Genomic DNA, 15,625 nt, shown 5'->3' on the forward strand with positions numbered 1-15,625 from the left:
ATTCACAATTACAAAACTCTATGTTCATAATTTTCAATGTTCATATTCCCAATTGTTGAACTCTGTATTCACAAATCACTGAAGTATATGTTCATAATTTGATAACTATTTAGTATAGAAATTATGAATCTATAGTATAGAAATTATGAATCTATAATATAAAAATTATAGATCCAATTCCGTGCATCTTGTATAGTGCACACGGTTGCACAACATAACACTCCAACATTTTTAACAATTTACACAGGAAAAATCTTACAGTAGATTACAATTTGAAATAATCCAATAATGATTAAATTTGATAATTTTAAAAGTCAATAACTAAAATTATAAATGAGTAATAGTTAGAGGACCTAATTTGCAATTAACTATTTTATTTTTTTTTTGAAACAGAAATTAACTCCTCCTCAAAAAAAAAAAAAAAAAAAAAACTATCTTTATTTAATAATTTATTTAATTATGTATTTATTTATTCATAGTCATTATTGTTTCCCCAAATCAATCATTTCTGTGCTTAAGCAATATTTTGGCAGAGGATAGAGAGAGATATTGGACAGGAAGAGTGAAGCCAAGGTTCTTTCTCTTTCTTTCTTAGAAGAAAGTCTTTCCATTTCTTTAACTTTTCAATTTCATTGATTCAAATAACTAAACCAAAATTATCAACTTCAAAGGAGACTAATCTGGGGAAGAGTTAGAGAGAAAAGGGTCTCCTTGGCATTCCATTTGTCTCTCTTTCTCTCTCTCTCTCTCTGTTTGTTTTTTAATTTTTATTTTCAGTTACTCCTTTGCATCATCATTGTTGAATGATTGAGTCTTTTACTGGGTTTTCTTCCTTGTTTCATTCAATTTTGCTATTTTTCCTTCTTTTTGTGCGACAGAATTGTTAACTGGGTTTATAATTTTTTTTTTAAAAAAAAATCCAAAATAGATTTAGTTGCGTTGGATTGCTGATGGGTTATTTCGGATTTTGATGTTTTGCTCGTTTGTTGTTTCTTCCCAGATCTTTAATTTGTTTTGGAGATGTATATAACCAGTGCCCATGATTTCCTTTTATGAATATATTTCGCGAATCTTTGTAAAGATTTAAGCTTTAATGACTATTACTGCTTATGTTGAGGTTGAATTGTCTGAAATGCTATTGAGAAGGAAAAGCTTCCATGGAAAATTTAAACCTTTTTTTCTGATTGCCCATGATGGATTTTCCTCAAATCTGGATTTTCATAAATTAAGGTTGATTCTTATCATGAAATGCTGTTCTGAAAGAGTTTAGGTAAGGGGCTTTTTCACCAGTGCTGATTAGATGGCCTGCAGGAAAGTACATGTGTTGTGGTTAGATGAGGAAAATTGATCAATGGGACCTTTTGAAACTGTCTGGTTTTGGTGTATTTTAGGTTTATGTTTTTGACTATCTTCATTTTGTGGAGTTTCTTCACAGTTTATTATAGCCATATTTGGTAGTTTAAACTCTCAGCATGAGTTGTGGGATCTTGGAAATCTTTGATCTCTGGGGTTCAGAAATTGTTCTTGAAACATTTAACCATAAAAAGACTTAGGTTCACTGTTGTTGTGGGTATCTCATAGAATTGGAACAAATAAATTCCTCGAAATTCTAGAGGGAAATAGGACCTAATAAAGGGCTGGATTATATGAGTGTGACTGGACACAACCACTTTTATCGCATTAACTTCTAAATCTTTAATTCTTTCAGGTTTATATTTATTGGATGCAAGTCGTTTGTGTCACTGTTTATTTGTACTTGAGTTGCTGATTTCCAACACCACTTGAGATTCATGGGTGGATTTGATGACCCTGTGGCCATCATGGGAGATTGGATGCCTCCTAGTCCAAGTCCAAGGGCGTTTTTCTCATCAATCCTGGGTGACGATCTTGGGACGAGGGAGAATAAAACCGGGACCCTTGTTTCAGAGCCTGAAGGGTATGCTTCATCGAGAAATAGTGATGGGAAAGGTGGTGATCAAGCGGGTAGCATGAGTTTGCTTTCTGAGCAGAAAATAGGGTCTCGTGGTGGTGGTCTCTTAGAAAGAATGGCAGCTAGGGCGGGATTCAATGCCCCACGGCTGAACACAGAGAGCATTCGAACTGCTAATCTTTCACAGAATCAAGAAGTTCGGTCTCCTTACTTGACGATTCCTCCTGGTCTCAGTCCAACAACTCTGCTAGATTCTCCTGTTTTCCTCTCGAATTCACTGGTAATTTATAGTAGAATATCTTGTCATAATACATCTTGCTTGAGTATTTTCATTTGACTTCGATTGTTTCGAAAACGTGATATTTTTTTTGGCAGGCACAGCCGTCTCCAACAACTGGAAAATTTCCATTTCCTTCATCTGGTGATATTCAGAACTCAATGATGTTTATGGAGTCCGCTTCTCGTAAAAGCAAAGAGAGTTCTTTCGACAACAATGATTCGTCGTCCTTTGCTTTCCAGCCCGTTATTCAAACTGGCCCTTCCATCTTTCCCGGCACATTTGGCAAAGTAACCTTCTTTTTATCTTAGAAAAGTACGTAATTTCAAGCTCTATGGCATGAACTCATTAACGGCTCTTGGCTTTACAGGTACCTCCATCCAATCTAGCACGGCAATCCTTTCCCAGTATAGAGCCTACTCAAGTCTATGCACAAAATGGAACAATTCAACGGCCTGATTTCTCTAGATCTTCTACGGAGAATGATAACGGGAGTGGTAATATCACATCCGAGCCAATGGCTTTTAATACGGTTGCTGGCAGTACCGAGCATTCTCCACCTCCCGATGAGCTGCCAGATGAGGAAACTGATCAAAGAGGAAGCGGAGATCCCAACTTTCTCGGGGCCCCTGCTGATGATGGTTATAACTGGAGAAAATATGGGCAGAAACAAGTGAAAGGAAGCGAGTATCCCCGGAGTTACTACAAGTGCACACATCTAAATTGCCCGGTCAAGAAGAAAGTGGAGCGCTCTCACGAGGGTCACATTACGGAGATAATCTACAAGGGGGCCCACAATCACCCAAAACCTACGCCTAGTCGCAGATCAGCACTTGGAAACATGCAAATAGAAAATACTGAACAAGGTGGAACCGGAGGTGATGGTGATCCAATTTGGGCTAATATGCAAAAGGGATCGGGTGCTGGAGATCCCGATTGGAGGAACGACAATCTTGAGGTAACAACTTCTGCACCTTTGGGCTCAGAGTATTGCAACGGGTCTTCCTTGCAGGCCCAAAATGGCACTCAGTTTGAATCAGGGGATGCAGTGGATCGGTCTTCTACTTTTTCAAACGATGAAGATGAAGATGATCGTGGAACACACGGAAGTGTGTCACTAGGTTATGATGGTGAAGGAGACGAGTCCGAGTCCAAAAGAAGGTCTCTCTCATATTATCCATGATATTAACCTATAGACCAGGTTGAAAAAATAGCTAGGCGCCCTCTATGCGCCTGGGGACCGCCTAGGGCGCCTGGGGACCGCTTAGGGCGCCTGGTGACCGCCTAGAGCGCCTAGGTGGCCGACCGCCTAGCGCCTAGGCGCGATTTTTGCAACACTGCCTATAGATGAGGATTTTGATTTAATCCAATGTAGACCCATAATGTTTTTTATCTACCGATTTTCTAGGAAGATTGAAACTTATGCAGCAGACATGAGTGGCGCCACCAGAGCCATTCGGGAGCCCAGGGTGGTGGTGCAGACTACCAGTGAGGTTGACATACTCGATGACGGGTATCGCTGGCGTAAGTATGGACAAAAAGTCGTCAAAGGGAATCCAAATCCAAGGTCTGTAAAATTCTCTACGTTTTCCAAAATCCCAAAGTTAATTCTTGTTGCTGGAAGTGAATGAATTCTTTGCTTGTTTCCGATTTACAGAAGCTACTACAAGTGCACGAGTGCTGGCTGCACTGTCAGGAAACACGTGGAGAGGGCTTCTCACGATCTGAAATCGGTGATTACCACCTATGAAGGGAAGCACAACCATGATGTTCCTGCAGCCCGCAATAGTAGCCACGTTAATTCAGGAGTTTCCAACAGCGGGCCCACCCAAGCACCCGCGCCAACTCATACCCATTTGCATAGGCCCGAGTCTTCACAGCTTCAGAACGCCATGGCAAGGTTTGAAGGGCCTCTTTCATTTGGGCTGGCCGGTAGGCCTCCACAGCTAGGTGGTACCCCGGGTTTTGGTTTTGGGATGAACCCACAAGGCTTAACCAATCTGGCAATGGCTGGGCTTGGCCCTAACCCGGGCAAATTTCCCGTTCTTCCATATCTTGGACAACAGCGCCCGGTCAATCACATGAGCTTCATGCTGTCCAAGGGAGAGCCAAAGATGGAGCCTTTATCAGACCCCGGCTTGAACATCTCCAATGGCTCATCGGTTTATCAACAGGTCATGAGTAGGTTGCCTCTTGGACCTCATATGTAAATTTACTAACTTTTGCTCTCACAAGAGAAGAAAGTAGAAATGTTTGACTATATTCAATGGGGGCATTTCATTTGATTGCATTATATAGTTCATTCTTTGTTATACCCTTGAACAATCAGCACTATATATAATTGAAATTTGTGAGCTTTTCCTAAAGCTGTTGCTTGCTACTATTTGGTTGGCATTGAGTGCAAAAATGGAAAGTTTCAGATTCAATGAGATATTTCAATTTGATTCCATTTGGTACATATTTCTGATGATGTGCACACACACACACACAAGCATTAGGTATATGCAATATGTACTTGTTTCAGCAATGTGGTTGAGTGGAAGGGACTCTTTCATCTTTAACCAAGCCTTTTTCAAGTGGATTGAGATTTTCACTTATAATACTCGACTTTACATAATATATTTTTTAATGTTTGGATTTTATAGACATTACACTTTTTAGAGGTAGATGAAAGAGGATGGGGAATTAGGGATTTGACGTTTAACATATCTATTTAATATACTATATTGTGTAGTGATTATTACTGAGTAGTCACATGTTAAAAATGTCTACAATTGGAATAATCAGTTGAAACATTTTTGTAATTGAGAGAACTAATTGCATTTTCACGAGGGTATATATTCACCCTTGTTTTCTATAGAATATAAAAATCTGCATTATCCAATAAATGGAAGTAAAGCCTATAGGATTAATTGATGAGTTAATTCCATTTTTTATTCTAGATTTATAAGTGACAATCCACTTTTTATTTATTTATTTTTGTTAGAATATCCCTCTTTGGTCCAATATTAATGTGAGTTAACTCGCTATATTTTCTTTCTTTTTTTTTTTTTTGAAAAAATCATTACTTGAAGAGCAAAATGACATTGTATTTTAAAGGTCATTTAAACGGTTTTGTTAACAGAGTACCAAAAATGGTTCTGCCACAATAATACTATGATTAAAGTGAAATATTCTTTTTTTTTTAAGGGACTAAAAGTGGAGTGTTATCTACAACTCCATGGCAAAAATGGAATTAACTCAATAATTGATTAAAGAATAAAGAAGTTAACTAATAAAAATAAAAATACTACGATAAATTTGCATTGAGAAATGCACTTTGTTATGTCAAAAGCTAATTGTGGAGCATACATAAAATATGATACACTAAAAGTTGCACATGGTAGGACCAGTCTGACACTAAAGATCCATACTAAAAGTCCTACACAAACAGTTTTTATTTTTTTTATTTTTATGTATATAGGAAGGGGATACCCAATTACATCAAATGTCTCCATTGAGATTCAAACCTATCACCTCTCATAAAAGGAAGTGACATGGTACCATTGGACTACAGTATCGTTGGTAGACAAACAGCTTTTAATTTACACATTGAGCTGTGAACCTAAACAGAAAAAATATAGCTCAAAATGGCTTCCCAAATTCCTGAGATGGTTGTTGCCAGGACCTTAAAAAGCCTGCAGGAATTTGCAATGTTATTAGAGAAATGGCAATGAAAGAACAAACCCGAAAAATCATTTTTCATCATCTACGCATTTGAATGCACATTAGTACAAAGGAACAGACATATATTCATGTATGTTTCGATTCTGCACTCTAAAGAAATCATGAAACTATGCTACCAAAGTTATCATCAATCAAGAATTCCAATTCCATAACAACGTATCTTCTATACCTAGATGCCCGACACCTTGCTTAACCCGATCAACAAGGATTTCTCTTTATGCATGGTTCTTAAATCTTTCTTGTTTCTATACGAGACTCAAATTTTACTAAGTCAAAATTTACTTTTTAAGCACCTCACAGTCTCCTTCTGGTAGCTAGGGTAAGGCAGGTAGGTAATGTCAATATTCTATTCAAACAAAGTTGCACCTTAATAACTGAATTTAGATTTAGAAGACATAAAATACTAAACTAAGATTATAACATACTTGGTATCTCTTCCAGGGACATATATATTGAATCATCGTCACCACCAAGAATTCCCTGCAATAACCAACAAAAAGAATTTGTCACTCTCACTTATAGATAGTCTATTACGTGGACCAAAAAAATAGATAGTCTATTACATATATCACTTCAACTAAATGGTGAGAATTATCTAGGCAGGTGATACTAAGAACTAAACAAGCTATGAATCATATCCAAAGAGTAGCCAGTAGTCCATAGTACCTCTCCGTTATGAAGGCCCATATCATTATGTAGAGTATTCAAATCTCCTGGTACAGATGAGCAGTTTGGTATATCACTCCCAAGCAATTCCGAAAACATTAAACCATAACCATCCTGAACATCAGCAATATCATTTGCATCATTAGGAAAGCCATCCTGGGCAGTGAATCCAGTTTCAGAACTGCAATTCAAGGAAATACTTGTCAAGGGTCTTCGAAAATAATGCAAACCAAGACAATGATCATAGAAACTGTGTATATGTGAAAAGCCGAAAGGAATCAATTGAGGCTTCCCTTTAAGGGAAAAAATGCAGTTCAGCAAGCCAATAAGAATGACATGGAATGTAATAGAACAGACAGCTAACCTCTGTGGATTATTGAAAGTCTTGTTATCTTGATCAGAATCATTTTCCAAATCAATCACTTCTATATCTCTGCCACCGAACCCACATTGACTGTATTTGCTGGGCAAATCGTAGTTCTCGTTCATGGGCAAACCAATGTTAACTGGTGCAGTCTGTTTTCCGATGTCTGTGGTACAAGGGAACGTGAGAACAGAATCAGCATCACAATTGTGGTTCACATCACACGTATCAATGTGGTTTAGGTCACACGTCTTATATGAACTGGGAAAGAGTTGCTTTTCAGAAAACTCAATGGTTGGCACATCACTTGAAAACAGAGGGACATCCACCAATTTTTTATGATCAGGTGACAACATTGCTGGCTCTCCATTTGTAGTATTTTGGTCTTCTGAATTCTGCTGCTTTGCCATTGAAATAGAGTATACAAAGACATCCTCCGGTTCTGTTTCATCAAATAAAGCCAACTCTCTAGGTTTCTTAACTCCCACATTATTGTCAATATCCTCTAATGGTCGTTTTTTGCCTCTTTCTTCGGAGCTGCATCTCCCAAACATATTTACTCCCTCGCTTTCCTCATCCTCTTTTATTAAAGGATGATCAGCAAAAGAGGAAGGCCCGGTAGTATTTTCTTCTATGACAGCAAAAGAAACAAACGGGACTTCCTCAGTAGCTAGTGCTTTTGAATTTTCGGAATCAAGGGCTTTTGTGTCATGATTTTGATGCAATGAAATGTCATCAGAGGAAACATGCATAGACATATCTTCACCTTGTGCATCAAACTCCTTGGGAAGCTCACTCTCTTGAGTTTCCTCTTTCTCTGCCATGGTATTAGCATCAACCTTTGGACATCTATTTGCCAACGAAGAGCGTATTCTTTTAGGAACTTTCTCAAATCTGCAGAGGCTTAGTAAATCGGTGCCCTTTTTGCTTGTTAAATTATCTTTTTCAGCACACAAATTAATCTGCTTATCCTCCTTGACTGCTGTCACCTCCATTCCATCATTATCGTTACCATTCTCAACCTCCCCAACTTCTGCATTTGAGATTTCCATGTCATCAGCCTTCTCAGTTCGATCCACTTTATCTGATAATAGGAGATCCTTCTCAGTATCAATTGCACTTGTATCTTCAACCGACTGGTTTCTGTTTAAGATAGACTCTGAATCTCCAACTAATTTATGAATGCCATCCGTTTCTCGGTTTAATTCAGTGGCTGGGGAATTCTGCAATTCACTATTGCTATCTTTAATAGCTTGCTTTTCATCTTGACGCCCTGAGAAAGCATTTGTATGACCATCCATGTCTGTGGAAGCCCTGGCTCTATCAGACCAAGTCGCGCTTCTTCCAAATTCTTGGTCCCACTCAGAATCTTTATACGATCCATGTCTTCTCCTTCCTCTTGCATAACCTTTCGAGGCCATGGAGCTATAATCATTGGGGTACCGTTTCCTACCTGGCCCTTCACCATCAGCAACATTTCCCAAACGAGAAAGAGCTGATGTTCGACCCTCCATGGATAGCTGCATATTATCCCCATCTACCATCCTAAAACCGTGACTATAACCACTGTGATTCTTCAAGCTACCATTCTGCAACTTCCCCAAAAGGGCACTTCGCGGCAGCAATCCCTTGCTCACCAAGTACTCCGCTGCCATTCGACCAGCTTCCATGAAAATATCGCTTCTCTGTGGTGAAGGTTGCCGAGGCTCAAACTGCTGCCTCAGCTGGCCACGCCCATAGCCACCACGGTTATAGCTTTTGTACATCCCGCGACTACTTCTCATTGATCCCTCCGGTGAAACTCGAGAGGTTGTCCCCATACCTCCCATCCCCATTGAACTAGACCTATTATATGCATTTGCTGGACTACGATGCCTGGCATGCATATTTACAAAGCAAAAGTTCACTGATGACAATTCAAGTGTTCTTTCTTGCTTCCTTTCTTTCACAAAACCCTCACAGTCAATTTCTTCACTAAATTCTTCCCCAAAAGCAGCTTTACAACTTCTAACTTAGTGTCTCAACAAGAATTGCAAAATATTCCTACAAAAACCTTGTTCTAAGCAGTTTCAGAGGTTTTTACAAATTTCCTGTAAGGGAATCTGGGAAATATATAGAGATTCAACATCTTTCTCATGGGGTTACTGATAAACCTCAGAATTAACAGTCCAAGAAGGTCAAATCCATAAGATTTGCACAAGTCAAGAAATCAAGGTTCACAGATCTGGTGATTTTCTGTAATCAATCAAAATTTAGCAGCAGCAACAGTGGTTTTAAGTTACCTTTGACTGATTGGTTGACGGAATCCAAAACTGGGGTTCTTGCAATTAGAATTTTCAGATCCAAGTTCACATCAATTGAAACCCTTCATCCAACTTCACCATCGTCATCACACAAAGTCCGAAAGATCAATGTTTAGCAAGATCTATTAAGATGATCCGGGTCAATTTCATGCCCGGTACCCCCCCCAAAAAAATCTGTTAGGGCAAGATCAATCCGGGCAAATTTGTGTGTATGAATTCAAATCAACATGGCAGATCTACCTACGAAACTATGGATATTAGTATTTTCATTGTTCTATTTATTCATCTTTCTTTTTTTCTTTTTTCCTTTGTGATTTTGTGGAGTGAGAAAAAAGAAGAAAAATTGAGACGCAATAGCTGCTACATCCAACTTTCGGCCAGTGTGATTGGTTTCTTACGCAATAATTAATTGTTACGTGTTTTAGTTTCTTTCCTTTTCCTTTTAACCTTCTATCATTGCAAGAGCCAAGTGATAATCAAAATAAAAAATTGAGCAAATTTTTCATTCTTAACCAAAAGTTAATGGTTCTATTATTTGCTTTGTGTATGGAGAAGCTTTAAATCTCCATGTCAGTTGTCCCACCTAAAAAAAGATATCTACAATTAGAGATGTCGAAATTAGCCGGCGAAGTGGGGCCTGTCAAAACCGAGGGCGGACTAAAAACCTGCCAAAATACGGGCATAAAGGAAGTCGGCTCGCCCCGCCCCCAATGCATGTGGGTTAGGTGGGAGCGTGCTAAAAAGCTTATATCAAAATACAGGTCCAAAATATCAAAGACCACCTTGTCCTTTTTGCATGACAGGACGGGCTAATCGGCAGACTAAGCCCGCTTTGATTGTTTTAGCTACAATTCAGCGAAAAAATTAGTCACTGTGTTCGACGGTGAACACAACATCATTCACTAGGAGGGGAGGGGGGCTTGGGAATGACTATTCCCAAGGCAAAGGGAATAGTCAACTCTGTAGAATTCTCAAAATTCCGTAGAATTCTATTCATGATGATGAGTGATGTACACCCAAAAAAAAAAAAAAAAGAATAATATGACAATGTTTTTCCTGGTGTATCCAGGATTTCCAGGATTTCCACCGTCAGAGACAATGACTAAGAGGGGAGAGAGGCTTGGGAATGACTATTCTCATGGCAAAGGGAATCAATTCTGTAGCATTTCATTGTACAAAATGACATTTCATTCTCAATGTATTCCACGAACCAAACATCACCTTATTGACTGATCCCAGAAAACATCCAATAGCTACACTTACAATGATTGTTTCATAAAGAGTAGGAAAAAAATTGGAGAAAGGTGCTTACCACCTTGACCATACACAATCCACATTCACATGTTCATGTGCATAGCAGCATAGGATCAATGAATATAGATATGCTCTGCCAACTTCTAAAACCAGTCAGTGTATCATGCATGCACTTTGCTCACATCAACATGCATGTTAAATGAATTGATTCACTTCAAATGAACATGCAATTCAATTTAAAAGGGCACTGGGTTCAGTACAATATAATTAAGCAACCTTCATCTTCATTTTAATTTACATTCATGTTCAATTGTCAAACTAGATGAACATGACTTGACTATGAAGTTTGTCCACTCCAAAACTAATACTAAAGGAAAGAAAAGCCCATTTCCTATGTTCCAAACTGTGCACTAATTAAGGCCTGAGGATTTCATTTCCACCAAACCGAATATTAGGTGAAAAGGTTGCAAGGGAAAGATCTAAACTAGGCCAATTGACAAAAACAATTTCCCAAAACCGTTGTAGGAAGTAGTGATCCCATGGGAAACAATTTCCCAAATTATATCTATTGAATTTGTAAGGGCTGAGAGGACTTATACTCGAGCATCTCGGTCCTGTATCTCTCCTTATCTCTCAAGCCCTTTTCCTGATAAACCTGCAAGAGAGAGAGATAGGAATGTCTGTTGATGCAGAAGTCCAATGGTGAAATTACTAAGATTATTTGATATACAGAATGCATAAATCTTACCTGTTTCTCGGCGTCTGAGAGTCTGCTCCATAGCATTCCAATTTCCTTGCTGATAGCTCTCACGTGGCCGTGATGTGCAGGCTTCAGCCTGGCATAGTGTTCAGCGAAAAAGAAATTGTAGCCACTTAGGTTTTGCCTCGGTTTAGAGGGATCCGTTAGTGCAAGCTGGTGTTTCTTTCTATTCAGTTTAGCAGGTCCAGTTGAAGCACTAGCACTCTGAGATGAATCTAGTTGCATAGGTTTATGATAAAGAGCGCCATTGAAAATCTCGGGACCCATGTTCACAGATATTACATAACCATAATCAAACTTCGCATCAATTGTGCCAACAACTGAATCGCCCACTTCGATACTAGGAGCCCCTGCATATAACATCGTAAACTAGGCATATGAAATTTGAATATTACTCTTCAACGATTTTCTTTTGTGTATCGGTAGATGTTAAATTTACATACTTGGGTGAAGCATAATATAAGAACTCTACAGCCAAAATTCAAGGCTAAAATCTTACGAGTGCCTTAACCAGCTTGGTTGGCGTGAGTGGCCATGCACTCTTGTCCCTTAGAGAGGAACCCCCTCTCGTATGGAAAAACCAATCTGGTCAGCACTTTGTCCCTTAATTGGGCCGGCCCGGTGCGAACGGGGATTAGTCTGAATATAGTATGGGCTTAAAGGTGCCTCCTACAGTTAGGGCCTGCTCAGGACACCTCGAGGTCTGACACAAAAAAAAAAAAAAAAAAAAAAAAAAAAAAAAAAATGACAGTGCATAAGTGCATTAGAAGCAGACCTGACAGTGGATTTACGGTGGCATCGCCATCAATAGGATGTCCGGTTTCTAAGACACTGAAAGTTTTGTCAGTAGGATCTGCGCAACAGGGGGAAAAAGTTGAATTTTTACCTTAAAGAGGAAAAACAAGTAACACAAAATAGCGTTCTATAATTTTTTTCAATGTTTTAAGGTACCGGGGACAGATGAAGGCTCTTCCTTGCGGAAGTAATAGACCTGCTCAAAGTGATAGAGCATGGAGAGGTAGTACTTTCTTAAGATGAATGATGCACTTGTTACATAGGATGGAAAAGTGAATGCCCCAATCACATCTTCCCATCTTCGATCTCTAATAACCTGCACATTCACGAGCTATGATCCATAAAACTGTATAACAATATATCATAATCAAACTAAATTCAAGTTTCCATTATTCTCAAGAGTCAAGATAATGTCTAGTTCCACTTAACAGGGTTCAATGAACCTTAAGAAAAATCTCAAATCGAAGAAAGCCATACCTTTTCTATTCCACCTCGCGAAGTAACCTCCACAAAAAGACGATGTAGATCTAGAGGCTTTCCTGCTACAGTAGGAACCCTGCAGAAAATGAGACATCAAAAGTGGAATGATCACATTACCATTCTTTTAATAATTTAGCATTTTTTCGAAAATTCTCTTCTATAATCTTCATAAGTTGGTAGCAAAAGTAGTAGTTCAAACTTCAAAGCATAGATGAATAACTTCAAACCAAGCTCCAAGTTAATAGTCCATTATTTACTAATCCATAATACACTCTTTGTGTCTTCAATTACCCATACACGCAAAGATTGCTACTTTCTTCAAGAAATTGCAGTCAAATACTGTAACTTTATCATTGATCTACACAATATTCAACCACAACAAGAAAGGTAAATTACATCAAGAGCACAAGAATGTTCATTACTTTCAAAGTAAACTGCGATAATTTAAATGTCCACTGTCTTTGAAGCAAATATCTATTACATTTGTGAATAATGCTCATCAAAACTCACATATATGTGAGATGTGGTTCCTAGAACCCTAGGACACCAATTGACCAAAAAAAAGATTCTTTGGGCCCATCAAGCATCCTCACACCAAGATAATACTCCAAACGTTTTCAAGCATAATGGAAGTCCACAGTTTGTTTGAGCATAAATACTCACCAGATAAATTATACATAAATAATCAATACTACAAAATCAAATCCACAAACACAACAAACTAATAGGAATCGAAGAAGGGCACACTAGGAATGGGGAAAACAACCTCCATTAGCCAAGAACTTCTAGAGCAAGAAAACCTCAAACCAACAGAAGAAACAGCAAAAAAAAAAAAAAAAAAAAAGGAAGAAAAAGAGGACTAACAAGTATTTGGCAGCCAAAGAAACATGGAAAGCTTGAAGCATTTGCCAGAAAAGCTGTGGGTCTCGAACAATTTCCTGAAACTCAGCTTGGGGCTTAGGGTAAGAGAGCGGGCGCTTGGATTGACCCGAAGAGGGAGCAGTGAGAGGCGTTCCCGTGGGTGAAGGGTTAGATGACATTTTTGTTGCCGATAATTATACTCCCTAATTGTTTGCAGTATGAACTCGTAAACCTCCCATTCCCTCTGCTCCTACGGCACAGCGATGAAGTATCAAATTTTTTCTTAGTAATCAATGTCTGCCCACAAATTATGCTATCATTCTGGCGACAATTCTAGTTTTATTATTATTTAGTAATTTAGTAATATTTAGACCTACCCATCAAGAAAAAATATATATTCGGTGTAATATTTTACAATTATTTTTTTTTCAATTTTATTTCGATGGTTAGTATAATTCTAAGTGATGTAGTACAATGGAATTTTGATTACTATTTTAAATGGATTGTCATAGATTTGAACCCTAATAGTGGAGTTTAGATTCTTTTAAGCTGGAAATATTTTCGAGAGTATTTTTTAAAAAATAATTTTTAGTTTAACTCAATAACTTTAAATTGTATCTTTTATAATAATATAATATATTATACCAAATATTATAAATGATTGAGTTATTGAAAATGATCGAATAATAACGCTTCGGGGTCTAGGAACCCATAGCCCAAGAATATGATCCAGGTAGTTCAAGAAGAGTCCACGACTCCACGATCCAAAGCCCAAGGAATTGACCTTGGCTCAAGGGAAACAACTCGAACCAAGGTAGTCCCGACCAAGGAATGTGACCCGGACCAAAACAATTCGAACCAGCGTATGCGACCGGGGGCCGGCCCCTGGGGCAACCAACCATTCCTGTCCTGTAGCCCATCTTGGAGGTCGGAATGGTGGGTCCGGACAAGCCATGCGGACAGTCCATGGGCTTTGACCCGTTACCTCAGTCCACCGGATTGTTATATTGTGCAACCGTGTGCACACTGGTCTAGATTCATAATTTTTATACTGTAGATTTATAATTTTTAAACCGTAGATTCATAATTTAAATGAAGTAGATTCATAATTTCTATGCAGTAGATTCATAATTTCTATACTGCAAATTCATAATTTCTGTACTGTAGATTCATAATTTCTAAATTGTATAGTTATCAGATTATGGATGTATAATTAAGTGATTTGTGAATACAGAGTTCAACAATTGAGAATATGAACATCGAAAATTATGAACATATAACTCTATAATTATGAACATATATTTATAAATTATGAATCTACAGTATCCATTTTATGAATCTATCGTATACAAATTATGAATCTACAATATAGAAATTATGAATTTAGACTCATGTGCATACGGTTGCACTACATAATTTGCCCAGTCTACCGTGATTTTAGCTAAATTTGTTAGACTTTCCTTGTATAAATAGCTTATGTGATTATATCCTAACTTAGACAAATCACGTTCTAATCTGTCATGACTCATTCTTACACAACATATTTTGTAATAATAGCTTATGTGATTATATCCTAACTTAGACAAATCACGTTCTAATCTGTCATGACTCATTCTTACACAACATATTTTGTAATAATATTGCAATAATCCACTTATTATTACCACAATTATCTCTTTTAACTAAGTAATTTTAAATTGAATCTTTTATAATCATATATTATACCAAATATTATAACTAATGATTTTTAATAGTAATAAATAGAGTTAATCAAAATGGTCCTCAACTATAGCGGTTGATAGGGACTATTTCTTGACCGTAGTCTGATGGTCAATCGTGGGTCCCTTACGCCTAAGGATTATTTCCTGACTGTAGTCTGATGGTCGGTCGTGGGTCCCTTACGTTAAAAGATTACGACCTGACCCGACTGTGTCTATTGACTTCTCGACCTTTGCGCTCACCCAACTTCCTTAGTGAGCAAGCCCGCATGTCGCCTGAGAAGATATCTTGTGAACCGAGCTCCTTAGGTCGGGACAATCGATTGAATTGTCTGCAGCATGTCTTATCTCGTCAGGGATGTTGCAACACGTGTGCGGATCCCCTTTGGCCCCATACTGAATCCGTGCATGGGCACCACAATCCCTCCAAGCCAAAGGCTCGGAACTTGTTTTCTAACCCCTCTATAAATACCACATTTATTACTGAGGGT

The 15,625-nt window shown here is 38.2% G+C and overlaps 3 protein-coding genes across 4 annotated transcripts; 1 reads left to right on the forward strand and 2 right to left on the reverse strand.

The window, feature by feature from the left end:
* The first annotated feature begins 493 nt into the window (after positions 1-493).
* Positions 494-4,598, forward strand: LOC109190559 (probable WRKY transcription factor 2). 2 transcript variants are annotated; one of them, XM_019341063.1, is made up of 7 exons: positions 494-573; positions 1,709-2,210; positions 2,306-2,497; positions 2,578-2,716; positions 2,753-3,368; positions 3,616-3,774; positions 3,865-4,598. In XM_019341063.1, the coding sequence occupies exons 2-7, from the start codon at positions 1,791-1,793 to the stop codon at positions 4,415-4,417; spliced, it is 2,079 nt and encodes a 692-aa protein (XP_019196608.1). In that variant the 5' UTR covers positions 494-573; positions 1,709-1,790; the 3' UTR covers positions 4,418-4,598. The 2 variants fall into 2 exon arrangements, with proteins under 2 accessions (XP_019196608.1, XP_019196607.1); XM_019341062.1 differs by having other exon boundaries at positions 2,578-3,368.
* A 908-nt stretch (positions 4,599-5,506) lies between these two features.
* On the reverse strand, positions 5,507-8,961 carry LOC109190560 (uncharacterized protein At4g26450-like). Its single transcript, XM_019341064.1, has 4 exons — positions 6,964-8,961; positions 6,600-6,780; positions 6,359-6,413; positions 5,507-5,884 (listed from the first exon to the last, which is right to left on the reverse strand). The coding sequence occupies exons 1-4, from the start codon at positions 8,847-8,849 to the stop codon at positions 5,832-5,834; spliced, it is 2,175 nt and encodes a 724-aa protein (XP_019196609.1). The 5' UTR covers positions 8,850-8,961; the 3' UTR covers positions 5,507-5,831.
* Positions 8,962-10,724: 1,763 nt separating this feature from the next.
* LOC109190217 (high mobility group B protein 10) lies at positions 10,725-13,745 on the reverse strand. The gene is made up of 6 exons (XM_019340669.1): positions 13,420-13,745; positions 12,553-12,631; positions 12,232-12,391; positions 12,056-12,133; positions 11,269-11,630; positions 10,725-11,175 (listed from the first exon to the last, which is right to left on the reverse strand). The coding sequence occupies exons 1-6, from the start codon at positions 13,593-13,595 to the stop codon at positions 11,086-11,088; spliced, it is 945 nt and encodes a 314-aa protein (XP_019196214.1). The 5' UTR covers positions 13,596-13,745; the 3' UTR covers positions 10,725-11,085.
* Between the last annotated feature and the right edge of the window lie 1,880 nt (positions 13,746-15,625).

The sequence above is a fragment of the Ipomoea nil genome, unplaced genomic scaffold (genome assembly GCF_001879475.1).
Source record: "Ipomoea nil cultivar Tokyo-kokei standard unplaced genomic scaffold, Asagao_1.1 scaffold1576, whole genome shotgun sequence".
NCBI lineage: Eukaryota > Viridiplantae > Streptophyta > Magnoliopsida > Solanales > Convolvulaceae > Ipomoea > Ipomoea nil.

Excerpts from the sequence above, each read along its gene's own strand:
- LOC109190559 (XM_019341062.1), top strand. The coding sequence starts at position 1,791 with ATGGGTGGATTTGATGACCCTGTGGCCATCATGGGAGATTGGATGCCT. Across the intron at positions 2,211-2,305 it reads TTTTCCTCTCGAATTCACTG|GCACAGCCGTCTCCAACAAC; the intron begins GTAATTTATAGT and ends TTTTTTTGGCAG. Across the intron at positions 2,498-2,577 it reads TTCCCGGCACATTTGGCAAA|GTACCTCCATCCAATCTAGC; the intron begins GTAACCTTCTTT and ends TTGGCTTTACAG.
- LOC109190560 (XM_019341064.1), bottom strand. The coding sequence starts at position 8,849 with ATGCATGCCAGGCATCGTAGTCCAGCAAATGCATATAATAGGTCTAGT. Across the intron at positions 6,781-6,963 it reads ACTTTCAATAATCCACAGAG|TTCTGAAACTGGATTCACTG; the intron begins GTTAGCTGTCTG and ends CTTGAATTGCAG. Across the intron at positions 6,414-6,599 it reads TGGGCCTTCATAACGGAGAG|GGAATTCTTGGTGGTGACGA; the intron begins GTACTATGGACT and ends TGGTTATTGCAG.
- LOC109190217 (XM_019340669.1), bottom strand. The coding sequence starts at position 13,595 with ATGTCATCTAACCCTTCACCCACGGGAACGCCTCTCACTGCTCCCTCT. Across the intron at positions 12,632-13,419 it reads TCTTTGGCTGCCAAATACTT|GGTTCCTACTGTAGCAGGAA; the intron begins GTTAGTCCTCTT and ends CATTTTCTGCAG. Across the intron at positions 12,134-12,231 it reads AGAGCCTTCATCTGTCCCCG|ATCCTACTGACAAAACTTTC; the intron begins GTACCTTAAAAC and ends CCTGTTGCGCAG.